Raw genomic sequence first — 13,885 nt, 5'->3', positions numbered from 1 at the left:
TGAACTGCAAGGTCGGTGGTTCAAGTTTACCAGTTGCTCCTATACAGGGTTGCTATGGGTTGCAATCGACTTGACATCATTTAACAACAACAACAACAACAACATACTAACCCGATTTGACGGCACTTAACAACAACAACAGCCTAGTGGTTATGGGTTGGGCTGCTAACCTCAAGGTCAGCAGTTCAAAACTACCAGCAGTTCTGCGAGGGAGACAGATGAAGCTTTGTACTCCTGCAAAGATTTATAGCCTCAGAAACCCTATACAGGGTTGCTATGAGTCGGAACTGACTCCACAGTACATAACTAACCAGCCATACATAAATACTAAGGAGCCCTGATAGCATAGTGGATTATGAGCTGGGTTACTAAACACAGGGTCAACAGTTCGAATCTACCAGTTGCTCCATGAGAAAAAAAATGAGGCTCTCTGATGCAGTAAAGACTTATGGTCTCAGAAACTCTATATAGGGTCATAATGAGCCAGAACTGACTCCCTGACATAACCACCACCACCTATATATAAATACTGGGAAGCAAGGTGGCTCTGTAGGATAAGCCCTAAATTGTGAATCACATGGTCAGTGGTTTGAGCCTCTGCTTCTGTAAAGATTTACAGCCTTGGAAACCCTATTCAGGGTCATTGTGTGTTGGAACTGACTCAACAGCACTTAATAACAACAACAATAACAATAAATACTAATACTAAGGAAGAGGATTGGGCTAAGACAAGCCATAAAAAGGAAGGCTTCTCTGAGGGTTCTTATTAATACTATTATAAGAGAGACATCTAAACTTTATTTAGATTACAGTGCTTCATTCAGATAGTTTATCTTATAAGGTAACTTCATAATAATCATTCAATTAGGTAATATCATGCTATTTTGTAAATATGTAAACTTAGACTTGGTGAAGTTAAATACATTTTATGAAATCATACAAATTTGAGATTTGGATGCCTATCTCTGAAGTTACTTGTTACATGTGTTTGCTGCTTTTCTAACATAGAAATGTAGAAATTCAATTCTCCTTTACATTTTGTGAACCATACATTACTAGTCTGGAATTGGATACTAACATAGTCACATAAACAGATCTAGTTCTGAATATTATAGGATGCTCTCCCTATCTACATCACATCTTTGAATGATGTTGGCTAAGATTCCCATTTTAATAACAACAGAAATGCTAACAGCTTAACTGATTCCTGTTTTGTTTATTGTAACGCTGATGTCTTTCTTGCTTCATTTGTAATCAGCCTAAACAGTGTCAATTTTGTGGAGGTGATTTGAGAGTATATCATTGTCTCTGTATTTAGGACCCTAAATTCCTTCCTGTTGAGCTCTGTGTTGTTTCTTTCCTAAGGCTTTTTAAACTGATAAGAACAGATAGTATACTTGATCTTAGCCAAAAGGCCGAGAAGTGCAGCCAGAGTGCTCCTTGGATGCCAGGATGGCCAAACTTTGTCTCTCATACTTCAGACATATTGTCAGAAGGTACTAGTCGCTTGAGAAGGATATCATGTTTAGTAAAGTGGAGGGTCAGAGAAAAAGAGGAAGACCCCCAACAAGATGGATTGGCTAAGTAGCAGCATTGATGGACTCAAGCTTGGCAACAGTAGTGAGGTTGGCCCAAGATCGGGCAGTGTTTCGTTCTGCTGTGCATAGGGTTGCTATGAGTCGGTACCGACTCCATGGCACCTAATAACAACAACAACAACAAGGCTTTTTAAAGTTACATAGTAATTTTGACTTCTGAAGCCTCTTTTTCCCCCACTTCTAGAGCTGCCAAAAGAACAAACGGATCTGTGTGGGAAGAAGTGCAGCCAGAGTGCTTCTTGGAGGCCAGGATGGCCAGACTTTGTCTCTCATACTTCAGACATATTGTTTGGAGGGACCAGTTGCTGGAAAAGGATATCATGTTTGCTAAGGTGGAGGATCACAAAAAAAGATGGGAAGACCCTCCCCACCCCCAGCGAGATGGATTGGCAAAGTGGCAGTATCACTGGGCTCAAGTGCGGCAACAATTGTGAGGTTGGCCCAGAATTGGGCAGTGTTTTGTTCTGTTGTACATAGGGTCGCTATGAGTCGCTACTGACTCAATGACACCTAACAACAGGTAGGATTCAACCACCACCAATTCATTACATTTAAATTAGAGAGGGCAAGCAAGAATAATAATAGGAAAAACCAATCCAAGCACTAGTGACCTTGAGCTATACAATTGTTTCATCCCTGTTATGTGAATGTTTACCTTGTAGACATCATGGTGATCAAGAATGTGGTCAAAACTCATATAGATGTCATTGAGCATGTCCACCACTTCCATGGGGGTGCTGTATTTGCAGATAGTAGTGAAACCTACAATGTCACTGAAATAGATTGTAACTTCCTCATATAGTTCAGGCTCCACAATGCCTTTCTCCTTCAGAGACTTTACTACTAGCCTAGGGGAAGAAGGAAAAAGTGCCTTCAGATTCAATATTTCTTTTCTTACATGACTATTTAAGACTGAGTAGTAAAATTTGTAGTAGTGGTAGAATTTGAGATTTCCAGTGAATTGGGTGGCTAGGAAGCAAATACCATTTTCATAAACAAATTATACATTTATACATATAATACATGCATTTTAACACAGATAAATGTAAGCAGATTAAGCATTAACTTAGTATTTGATTAATTCTAATACATATACATATGTAATATGTATACCAATACATACATAACCCTATTACATACCTACTTTCCTATATACATAGGCATACATTAACAACAATACATAGATGTTGTATTTCCCCACTTTTTACCTCTCTTCCGATAATCAGTTTCTTATAGATATATCTCTACATCTGAGAACTAAGAAGGAGAGTGTGTCATTAATTTAAGAGTTTGGTGATGGTGGTGTGCTGTGGAGTCAGTTTCGACTCATAGCAACCCTGCATAGTGTTTCTGAAACTGTAAATCTTTATGGAGCAGAAAGCCTCATCTGTCTCCTGTGGAACAGCTGGTAGTTTCAAACTGCTCTCCTTGAAGCAAGCAGCCTGACTGTAACTACTTCGAAACCAGAACTTGCATCACCATAATTATAACATCTGAATTTCTCATTAGAAATTATAATTTTACCTCCTTGGCAGGTTTAATATACCATTGATCAGTATCACTATGGAGGCATAATGTATTTAAACATTAATTTTTATATATTCTGAACCAGATTTAGTTCCTGATCACTATGGAAACAAGCTAAAAATTATAACAAAACTGCTTAAAAAGTAGACAAGCACATAACAAGGAAGTTTCAAAAAGTTCACAGAAAAATTCCGTTATCTTTTCATTCTCTTTTTTCCACTTACTTTTTGAAGCTCCCTCATATGTGTGCCAAAACCAACTCCACTACTGTTGAGCCTGTTCTGACTCCTAGTGACCCTAAGTGACAAAGCAGAACTGCTCCACTGGGCTTCCAAGGCTCTCAGTTTATATGGAAACAGACTGCCAATCTCTCTCATGTGAAGTGGCTGGGAGATTCAAACTACTGACCTTTCAGTTAGTGGTCAAGTACTTTAACAGTTGTGCTACCAGGGCTCCTTTTATATATATTTCTTGATGTTAAATGCTGTTGAGCTGGTTGGAACCAACTCATAGTGATCCTGTATAGGGTTTCCAAGGAGCAGTCGGTGGATTTGAACTACAGACCTTACAGTTAGCAGTTCAGTGCTTATTGTATATCCTACACCAGGACTCTTATATATGCATTAGGATTATGTACATATATTAGAAGGAACCCTGGTGGTGCTATGGGATAGGCATTGGGCTGCTAACCACAAGGTCAGCGGTTTAAAATCACCAGCCACTCCATGGAGAAAGATCTGTTCCCATAAAGATTTATAGCCCCTGAAATTCTATGATAGGGTTGATATGAGTTAGAATCAACTAGATTGCAGTGTGTTTGGTTTTGAGTTTACATATATTAGTTATATGTGTATATTAACAAATGTATAGGAGCCCTATTGCTGACCAGTAGGTTGGCAGTTCAAACCCATCAGCTGATCCACAGGAGAAAGAAGAGACTCTCTGCTCCAATAAAGATTTACAGCCTCAGAAACCCTCACTATGAGTTGGATTCAACTTGATGGTAGTGGGTTTTGGTTTTGGTTATATGTATTGTATATTATGTATAATATGTATTATGTGTTGGAGTGATATACCTAAACATTTTATCAGACCCAGAAGAGAGAAACACAAGAAGGGATTGTATATTTGTTTTATATGCCAAGTTGCCTATTCGTTGAGAAAAGGGGATGGGAGCTGCCATGAGGCTGGATGTACTCCTCTCTACCCTTTTCTAAATATGGAAGTACTAGAAGTACTCAACTAGAAAGTTGAGAGGTGTCTTAGAAGATCATTGAGAGTAAATTCTCTTATTTTTACATTTGAGAAAGCGGAAGCCTAAAGAGGAAGCACAACTTTTATAAGGTCGCACAGTGGTGTGGCGCTGTAGGATAAGCACTGAACCGCAAGGTCGGTTTGAACTGCAAGGTCGGCAGTTCAAACCATCATTTGCTCCTTGGAAACCCTATACAGGGTCATTATGAGTCACCTCCATGGCACTTAACAACAACATAGTCACAAAGGAAAGTAGAAATCAGATACACCCACCCTTAGTCTTTTCTTTGCTCTGTACTTCTTCCATACTCAGGCCCTGGGCATTTAGGGGGAAAGGGAAGATTAAGAGGTGTGTTACTTATAAGAAAAGACAAATGTCTGGCACTTTCCCCCAAAACAAAAGTCAGTCAACTCCAAGGAATCACAGCACCCCTTTAGAGAACCTCCAAAGCATGCATGTGCATTTGGTGCAGTGACAAACTTGTGACCCTTCACAAACAGTCCTTGGTGCAGCTCCACGAACTCACAGGGACGTTTCTGGGATGCTGTTATTGACATACCCAGTATCAGAACACCCGAGCATTTGGAGTTTGCACAGATGTAATGATTACATTTGATATTCTGTTATTTTTTGCCATTCATGTTGCTGCTTATATCTGGAAAGTTATATGCATTTGAAAAACACTGGATTACCCATAGAAACTACTGTGGGTAAATAAATGAAGAAAGGACTAAAGCTTTAAAATACAGTTTGGTAACAGGTTGCTGCCTTAGAAAGTCTTTCCACAAGCAGAAAATATATTTTAATCTGTTTCAACACTCCAGTGGGTATTGTTTAAATAAATATTTAAGTGATGTTTGCTTCTTATATGCAGTCTTAAGGTTCCAGTTTATTCCCAGAATGCCATTCCCAGCCTCTTCCTGTGTTCTCTAAAGGCACATGGCTTCTGCATCAGGCTCACTCCAAGCCTGGATGGTGGGATGGAGCATGTGTGTGAATTCTATCTCTTCACTAAGGTTTATAGAAGACAAACTATTTATTTAGAAAATAGCTCATACTCATTTAATTTCAGAATCTTTGCTCTACTCATGCAGAAACAATATTCTAAATGAAGCAAGGACTCCCAATGAAGTAATATATTAAATCTTGAATTGTAATTATACACTTCATAATAATATACTAATGGTGGTGGTGGTTATGTATCGAGGAGTCAACTCCAACTCATAGTGATCCTGTACAGGGTTTCCAAGGCAGTAAATCTTTATGGGAGCAGAAAGCCTCATTTTTCTCCTGCGGGACTGCTGGTAGTTTCGAACTGCTGACCGTGAGGTTAGCCACCTGACCCGTAACCACTCTGCTACTAGAGCTCCTTAATATCTAACAGTAACTGATAAGTCCAGTGTCTGGCATGTCCATGGTCATTATTATACATAGTTACTATTAGATTAACATAGTACCTATGTATAATAATGACCATAGACATGCCATACATTGTACTAAGCACTTAACATCCTACAGATTATCTCAGGGAATTGTTAGCGTCATCCTGTGAGGTAGACAGGAACTGAGGCTTGGAGTATTTATGCAATTTTCTTATGGTAGTATGTAACTTACATATTTGTGTAACTGCACATCAGTAAGAGGTGGCGGAACCATGATTTTAAGTCAGACTGGGCTGACCTCAGTTTCTGTGAGTTAACCCAATGCTGGACTCCCTAGTTTCTCCTCAATCCAACAGGACAGTTTATTAAACTTTAATGAGAAGAGAATATTACTTCTCATTTGTGTACCTTGCTGTGGGTATCTTGCTTTTCAGATTTTAATTCCTTGTTTATCTTAATATTCCTTAGTACCAACACTTAGAAAATTTTAAACCGAAGCTGTCTTTACCTGCTGGTTGGGGAATTTCAACCTTACTTCCTTTCTCACTTGGCACACTGTAATATTGCTGCACAAACTAGAGGTCAGGCCACAGTTGGCATCTGAGTGTGTTCTCTGCCTCCGAACTGCTCCTACTTGTAACTTGGCTTCCACTTGAGGTGAGAAGATGTAATTAAGGAAATTAACACGTAGTGCCTAATTGTGTTATATCTCATATTTCTCAGGAAAACTTAATTTTCATCTTCAGACTGAAGAGAGACAGACAGTGCCACTGAGTGCATTTTGCCTCATAGCAAACCCATCTGACAGAGCAGAACTATCCCCTGGGGTTTTCTAGACTATCATCTTTATGGGCCCAGTTGGTCAGGTCCTTCTCCTGAGGAATCAATCTCTGGGTAGGTTTAAACTACCATGCACACAGAGCTGCTTGCCTAAGGCCATAGATTTACTAACAAAGGAAAAGAGCTGTTTGGACCCAGAATGGTCTAATTACACAGTTCATGACCACTTGAAGACAGGGCTTGAAACCAGTTCATTCTGACTGGACCCCCTGTGGAGAATTTGCCTTTTCACCACAGACATATTGAATTTGAATCTACATTTTATAAGAATCACCTAGGGATCTTGTTAAAATCTACAATCGGACTCAATATATCTGGGGTGAAAATGCAAATTCTCAGCAGGGGATTGAAACTGAATGAATAACCTCTTTAATCTAAATATGTAAGAGTAAAAACCAGAATAAGGTTTGGCAAGGAACATGCATTTTTGAACCCAACAGCATGCAGAAGAATATGCAGTCCTATATAGAAGCTATACAGCACTTAACAACAACAACATGTAGAAACACAGAAGCACAATGCTAACTAAGATGTGCTGAAGTTTCCAGTCCTCAACTATGAGGCATGGCTGTGGAATCCTGGGAAACCACATCTGCAGAATGACTTGTCTTACCTTGGGAGCAACATAAAGTTCAGTCTGTCAGCTCTGTCCCTCTCTGCCTTGTACAGCTGTGTCCTTTCCTCTACAAGGTGTTCCAGGTTACGAGAATATAGCTGTAGACGTCGGATCAAAGTGTCCATATAACTTTCATTTTTTTGGTCATGAAAAAGGCTGTAGATAATAATAGACAAAGAGCTCTTATACATTATTAAGACAACATAACATCCACTAAAGCAATGGGCAAATAGATGAAATATTTATAATTTAAATTTAAAAATGAAAATGACCAAAATTATGATTTTCTAACAACAGTAATAGCAACCAAAGAATAGATGTGTGATAAATGAGCTAACAGGAGCTCTGGTAACATAGATGTTACTAGTTGAGCTGTTAACCACAAAGAAGGTCAGTAGTTTGAATCTACCAGCTGTTCTGTGGGAGAAAGATAAAGATTTACAGCCTTGGAAACCTACAGAGTGTTGCTATGAGTCAGAACTGACGCCATGGCATATAACCACCACCACCACCACACAGGTAGAGATACATGTGTATAGGAAACCACATATGAGTATATGGATGTGAATGTATCGTTGTTGTTAAGTGCTGTCAAGTCAGTTCTGACTCATAGCAACCCTGTCTAGGGTTTCCAAGGAGTGGCTGGTGGGTTTGAACCACCAATCTTGCAGTTAACAGTCCATATTCTATAGTGCCACACTAGAACTCTAGGTGTATCTGCAGGCATATGCATCTACATATTTTTGTGTGTTGTGTATATATTCAGATATATAAGAAAGCACAGAAGGCACAGTTAATGGATACTTTCCAGACCTAATCACAAACCTTGTGGATTGGTTTATGGGGTTTGAAGACTCAGTATCCTAGTCTTGTGGGACAACTTGGCCAACTGAAATAACATAGCTCCTAAAGATAAAGATTTACACCCTCGGAAACCCTGTACAGGGTCGCTATGGGTCAGACCCGACTCGACGGCACTTACCAACAACAACAAAGATAATATTTGGTGAGTAGTGTTTAGCACCTGGAGTCTAACAGTTTTGTGAGTGACCATCTAAGATACAACTATTGGTGTCTACTTGTCTGGAGCAAAAAGAAAGCAGGAAACCACTACTCAAAAGAAGAAAAAGCTAGTCTATAGCCCACAGAAATCACTGCCGTCTCTATCTTGAGGCCAGAAAAGCTGCATGATGTACAGCGACTACTACTGATTGTTCTGACCAGGAACACAATATATGGTCTCAGAAAAATGTAGAACAAAACTCATATTCCTGAAAAAGACCAGACTTACTTACTGGACCAGTAGGGACTAGAGGAACCTCTAAGACAATCACCCTGAAACACCCTTTAAACTTGGAAGTAAAGTCACTCCTGGAGGCCATGTTTCAACCAGATAACAAATTGGCTGATAAAAAAACCAATAATCATCCATGAGTACTGTGTTCCTTTAAATAATCATCTATACAAGGCCAAACAGTCTACATTTACCATCAAGCAAACGTAAGACGGTAAAGGGAGGAAGCTAGATTCATGGAAACAGAACAAGCAAATTTGAAATGATGAGAATGCAGACACATTGTGAAAAATATAAAGAGTGGTAACCTAATTGGCTGTGTAAACTTTCAGCAAAGACACAATAAATATTACTTTTAAAAATGGTCAATAACACAGAGAGGGAGAGGGGCTGTGTGCTGACGACCGGGGGTGGGGGGTGGGGCTTGTAGTGTATACCCTTTGGTTGGTTGATGATGCATGGAGAGGATTGTAACCATGCAATGAAACAATATACGATTGGATGAATGTAAAACTAATGTTCTCCCATGTAAACTATCACATAAATCACAATAAAACATTAAAAAAAAATGGTCAACAAAAATTTAACCTCAGGAGAAATCCAAGAAATAGAAATAAACCCAATAAAAGAAAACAAAAACAAATGTTAGAGCAATGATAATCTGTATAGATAAAAATGGAATAACACTCAGTACAACTTTTCTAAGAATTATCCCTAGGAAACAATCAGGAATGTGTTAAATGTTAACTGTCAAAGAAGTCGCAGCATGAAAACATGTGAAAAACAAAGAAATGGTAAATGTGTAACACCAGAGTAATTAAGATATTATAGTGCAACAGAATATTAGTGGATCATTCAATATGAATTAGAATAGTTAAATACACAGCAAGATACTCTCTCTACATTGATTGTTGTTAGGTGCCATACAGTCAGTTCCGACTCATAGCAACATTATGCATAGCAGAATGAAACACTGCGTCGTCCTACCCAACCCTCACAGTTGTTGTTAAGCCTGAGCCCACTGCTGCTGCTGTGCTAATCCATCTCGCTGGGCATCTGGCTTTTTTTCACTGACCCTCCACTTTACCAAGCATGATATCCTTCTACAGAGACTACTCCTTCCTGATAATTGTGTTTGAGGTATGAAAGACGATGTCCAGCCATCCTGGCTGTACTTCTTTCAACAAAGATTTGTTTGTTCTTTGGCAGCCCATGGTACTTTCAATGTTCTCCAAAACCATAACTCAAATGAATCAATTCTTCTATGGTCTTCCTTATTCACTGTCCAACTTTCACTTGTATATGAAGCTAAATTCAGTTGCATTGTAATATCTTAGTTACTTTAGTGTTACACATTTAATATTTGTTTGTTTGGTTTTCGTGCAGCAGCTTCTTTGACAGTTAACATTTAGCACCTTTCTGATTGTCTCCTAGGGATAATTCTTAGAAGTATATAAGACAATACATATGAGGGGGCTTCAGGTAATCTACTGTATCAATAATCAGTGACCACATTTTCATTAACTTCACTCTACCTCATCTCCAGCCTTAGATTTTAGTCTCATTAAGCATCTGAATCTTTTGACTAATGAGAACTATAGAAAATTGGAGCTGGAAATGTAACAATCATCTTGTTCAATCCAACTTAACTAATAAGCAAACGGACACCCATGAGGATAAGAGATTTGCCCAATGTCCCATAACAAGCTATTATCAGATCCTAGTCTAGAAATTGGATCTCCAAACTCTAAGTCTACTGTTGATTTTCTCATCCTTCTTTAGCAGACAACACGTAAAACTAAAATCTTTGTGTGCCACTCTTAATTTTTTTATCCTGAATTATACATAGTCTGGTAAGTGTTAAGTACCTAGGACTAAGATGGATGATATTCAGATTTTAAGGTACTAAGAAACTTGTTGATCTGAAGAATCATCTGAAGTCTGTACAGATTCACAGGACCTATATACCAAATGTCTAAATCCTCATTCCTTGTGGAGGGACCTGGGTATTTTATATATATATATACTTTTGGGATTTTGGTGTTTGTTTATTTTTAAAGTTTTTATTATTGTGTATTGAGTGACAGTTTACATGGGATAACATTGGTTGTACACTCATTGTTCCATTGCACCAATTACAGTCCCTTCCATGCATCATAATTCAACAGTATTTGCTTCTATTCCCTCTGGGTTTTTGTTGTTGTTGTTGTTGTTGTTGTTGTTGGGGCAGGGAGGATATACACAAAAATACTCAGGATTATATAATCATTTAAACAATCAAAGGGCACATTCTGCAAGGCTGCCTCCTGGTCGCCAGCACACAGCCTTTTTCTTTCCATGAGTCTAGAGTTGGGTATTATATTTTTAATAGATAACTTTATGAACAGTCATAATCAATTACTTGATTAGGTAAGTTTGAGTATTTAACTTTTCAAGTGATTATTCCCCTGAGAAGTGGACTATAATCACTTTATTGTTTTTGAGAAAGGTGTTATCATCTGGGAGTTTTAAAAATTGAAATAGGCATGTTCATTCTTAGGTGCCCCTGAATGTCAACTATGATTAGAAAAATCTGAAATTAGTAAGGAAAAGTCAAAATGTAAGCAATACCCAAATATCTTGGCCAATGTAGTCTCAATTTTCTTGAAATCTGGTCTTTTTTCTGGATCTTCCTCCCAGCAGCTTTTCACAAGTAGATATACCTGGAAGAAAGAAGGGGCCATTCAGTTATGGGGCGGTAACTCAATCAAGCCAGAATGCCAGGAACTGCAGTGATGCAGTGACTAAAGTGCTCAGCTGCTCAAGGAGAGATCAGTGGTTGAATCCACCAGCTGCTCTGTCTGACAGGGTTGCTACGAGTCAGAGTTGACTTGACAATAGCAGGCATACTTTTGGTTTGGGTTTGGTCTCTTCTGTTATGTCCTGGTGTGGTCCTGTGGAATAATGCACCGGACCACAAGTTGATTTGACATGCAAAGTCAGTTTGAACTACAAAGTCAGTAGTTCAAATTCACCAGCCACTTTTCGGAAGCCCTAAGGCGCTCTGGTAGTGTAGTGGTTACGAATCGGGCTGCGAACCTTAAGGTCAGCAGTTCGAAACTACCAGCTGCACCGCGGGAGAAAGATGAGGCTTTCTACTCCCGTAAAGATTTACACCCTCGGAAACCCTATACAGGGTCGCTATGGGTCGGAACCGACTCGATGGCACATAACAACAACAACAAATGGTGGTGGTGGTTATGTGCTATGGAGTCAATTCCGACTCATGGTGACCCTGTACAGGGTTTCTGAGGCTATAAATCTTTGCGGGAGCAGAAAGCCTCATCTTTCTCCCGCGAAACAACTGGTAGTTTCGAACTGCTGACTTTGAGGTTCACAGCCTGACTCGTAACCACTACACTACCAGAGCTCCTTTCAGAAGCCCTATCTATACAGGGTCACTGTGAGTTGGAACTGACTTGATGGCACTTAACAACAACAATAGCTGGAGTAATTAACCCAAAGCCAAACCCACTGCCATCGAGAAGATTCTGACTCACAAGAGACCTTGTATAGCGTTTCAGAGGCTGTCACTCGAAAGCCTCATCTTTTTCCCTCGGAGGGGCTGGTGGATTTGAACTACTGAACTTGTGGTTTGCAGTCTAGTTCTTATCCTACAGCACCACTAGCACTCCTTGGAAGTGATTAAGGTAGGGAATATTTTCTCACATTCCGATGAGGAGGATAAGAGACCTCTAGTTCTTGCAGTTTCTGTCTCAGGCATCACCACCCACCTTACCTTACCCAACCCTTCCCTCCGGCCCTAAATTGAATGAAGATGGGTTGATGGGAGAGAAAAAAAAATGCTTTACAGGAGTTTACAGGGCTTAGGTTGTGGAAAGCAGAGAATGTTTAGGCTCTTGTGTGAGTAAGACAAGTTACACTAAATGAGAGTGAAATTCTACATAAGTGCTTCTCACCCATGACTCAAATGAGAATTGCTGGGAGAATGATTAACAAACTTTCTGATACCCAGACTTCACCTCATGGGATTCTGATTTAATTGGTCTGTAAAAGGGTTCCCAGATTTAACAAATAAAAATGCAGGTCCCAGTTAAATTTGAATTTCAGATAAATAATACAAATTAGTTAGTATAAGTATGTCCCAGATATTACAAATTTTACTTGTAACTATTTTGCTTATAATTTCCCCCAGGTGATTGTATTGCACAGCTACAAATCAGGAGGGATTTCAATCAGTTCATTCTGGTTCAACCTCCTGCTGAGAATTTGCCTACCCACCCAAGATACACTGAATTAGAATCGAGTGTAACAAGGTCCTCAGGTGATTCTTATGGGTCCACAGGCACTTTAACCAGATCCCCAGGTGATTTTTGTAGACCCCATCTAGAATCTAGTTAAAGTGTAGATTCTGATTCAGGATGTCTGGGGTAGAAATGGAAATTAGCAAAGGCTTGAATAATTATACAACAGTTCCATGCCCTGCTCAGAGTCCTGGGGTGGCCCTGTAGGATAATCATTGGGCTGCCAACCACAAGGGCAGTGGTTCAAATCCACCAGCCCTTCCTTGGAAACCCTACACAGGGTCGCTATGAGTCAGAACTGACTTGATGGCACTTAGCAACAACAACAACAACACACCCTGCTCAGAAGTGGAGTAGGAGGAGGTCTGAAAGAAGAGAAGTACACAGGGCCATCATCTCATCCTGCTACCACCTATTTTCAACTTTTATTTGTTCAAATAAAGCTTGTTCTTCACTCTGGTTAAAAGTAAGATCATAAATGATACTTGATGTAGTTCCTGTCCCTATACTGTGCCTGAATCCGTCCCCAGGAATGGGTCAGAACCAGGGTATCGCCTCTGGTTGCCTATGTTCACCACTAGATGATGCTCCTGCCTTGGTAAATGAACTACTGACTGAGAAATGACAGTAACAACCAACAAAGGAGTTTATACAACACCACTCAGTGAACTACCACGTGCTTTTAAGGTACCACCAGAGATCGATTTCATTGCTTCTTCTATTGGAACCAGCACCAACAAGTGAAATCTCATTCCTTATTTCTAATTCCAGAATCATCCAACTGTGCAAGTGAATGCAGGAGAATGCTTTGGTGAGTGAGGTTTTAAACAATCTTTAACTATACCCAGACTAGGAAGGACAGTCCAAGGAGAGAGGAACTGATTTGTGGGAAAGAAGTCCAGGATTGGGAAAAGCAGGAGAAAAAAGGAAGGAATGTCAAAAAGGCAGGAATAGAAGCAGCTGTAAACACAGGACTTTGGGGCTATAATCTGCCTTGAATGTGGAAAAAGAGAAGTAAAAAGTAGCCCCCTAATGTTCTGTATAAGGAGCTCTGGTAGCGTAGTGGTTA

At 39.5% G+C, this 13,885-nt stretch overlaps 1 protein-coding gene across 1 annotated transcript in view; it reads right to left on the bottom strand.

Annotated features, from left to right (window-relative positions):
• The window catches only part of GUCY2C (guanylate cyclase 2C (heat stable enterotoxin receptor)), a 91,354-nt gene that overhangs the window by 16,163 nt on the left and 61,306 nt on the right, over positions 1-13,885 (bottom strand). Inside the window, exons 20-22 of the mRNA XM_006866036.1 lie at positions 11,123-11,214; positions 7,216-7,374; positions 2,254-2,446 (exon numbers count right to left, since the gene is read on the bottom strand). Coding sequence (XP_006866098.1) covers positions 2,254-2,446; positions 7,216-7,374; positions 11,123-11,214 — 444 coding nt within the window. The remainder of the gene's footprint in view (positions 1-2,253; positions 2,447-7,215; positions 7,375-11,122; positions 11,215-13,885) is intronic.

The sequence above is a fragment of the Chrysochloris asiatica genome, unplaced genomic scaffold, assembly GCF_000296735.1.
Source record: "Chrysochloris asiatica unplaced genomic scaffold, ChrAsi1.0 scaffold00086, whole genome shotgun sequence".
Classification (NCBI taxonomy): Eukaryota; Metazoa; Chordata; class Mammalia; order Afrosoricida; family Chrysochloridae; genus Chrysochloris; species Chrysochloris asiatica.
This window is presented reverse-complemented; position numbering and strand designations above follow the sequence as displayed.